Below are 898 nucleotides of genomic sequence, written 5' to 3'. Positions count from 1 at the left end.
GATTTGCTGACAGGCCAACATACTAAAGCACCTGGCTATGTTGGTAAAAGCTTGTGACACATACCCAGAGGTGTACGATTAAAAAAAGACTAAGATATTAGTAAACAGCGGGGACTGGGGAACTCAAGGCTATCTGTACGTTAAGAGTAAATCCCAGCTCGTTTACTAGATAAAAAAACAAATGAATTTAGTAGGTTAGTTCCCTCTTCCCCCCTATACCTAAACTCCACTGAGGACTCAGACTAGGCAGGTAGGGACCATCTTGAACACCCTATTACCAGCAAGACATTTACCATTAGGTGGCACCACTGGATCATGGGACGTTTCGAATTTTAACTGCTAGGGCAACTTTTTACCATTGTCCCGATATAGCCCCACATGTAAGTGCGATCCTAATTACGGACCCACCCAACGCATCTAATTAAGTGTTTACAGCCGCTTTCTCTGGTAACGTAAGTGGCTCTGAAAAGAGCCTTTGTGTATAACATAGATGTTCGATTTCGTCCCTTGCGCGCCCTTACTTTGAACTGGTGTATTTGGTGACCGCCTTGGTGCCCTCGGACACGGCGTGCTTGGCCAGCTCACCGGGAAGCAGCAGGCGCACCGCCGTTTGGATCTCTCGAGAAGTAATGGTTGAGCGCTTGTTGTAATGCGCCAGACGCGACGCTTCGCCGGCAATGCGCTCGAAGATGTCATTGACGAAGGAATTCATGATGCCCATGGCCTTGGACGAGATGCCGGTGTCCGGGTGTACCTGTTTCAGCACCTTATACACGTAAACGGAATAGCTCTCCTTGCGGCTGCGCTTGCGCTTCTTGCCGTCCTTCTTCTGCACTTTCGTGACAGCTTTCTTAGAACCTTTTTTAGGAGCAGGAGCGGATTTTGCTGGATCCGGCAT

The 898-nt window shown here is 48.7% G+C and overlaps 1 protein-coding gene across 1 annotated transcript; it reads right to left on the bottom strand.

The window, feature by feature from the left end:
• Positions 1-517: 517 nt before the first annotated feature.
• On the bottom strand, positions 518-898 carry LOC138073165 (histone H2B type 2-F). The gene has a single exon (XM_068964702.1). It carries the CDS (start codon positions 896-898, stop codon positions 518-520), a length of 381 nt encoding a protein of 126 aa, XP_068820803.1.

This window comes from Capricornis sumatraensis, chromosome 2 (genome assembly GCF_032405125.1).
Source record: "Capricornis sumatraensis isolate serow.1 chromosome 2, serow.2, whole genome shotgun sequence".
NCBI classification, from domain to species: Eukaryota; Metazoa; Chordata; class Mammalia; order Artiodactyla; family Bovidae; genus Capricornis; species Capricornis sumatraensis.
This window is presented reverse-complemented; position numbering and strand designations above follow the sequence as displayed.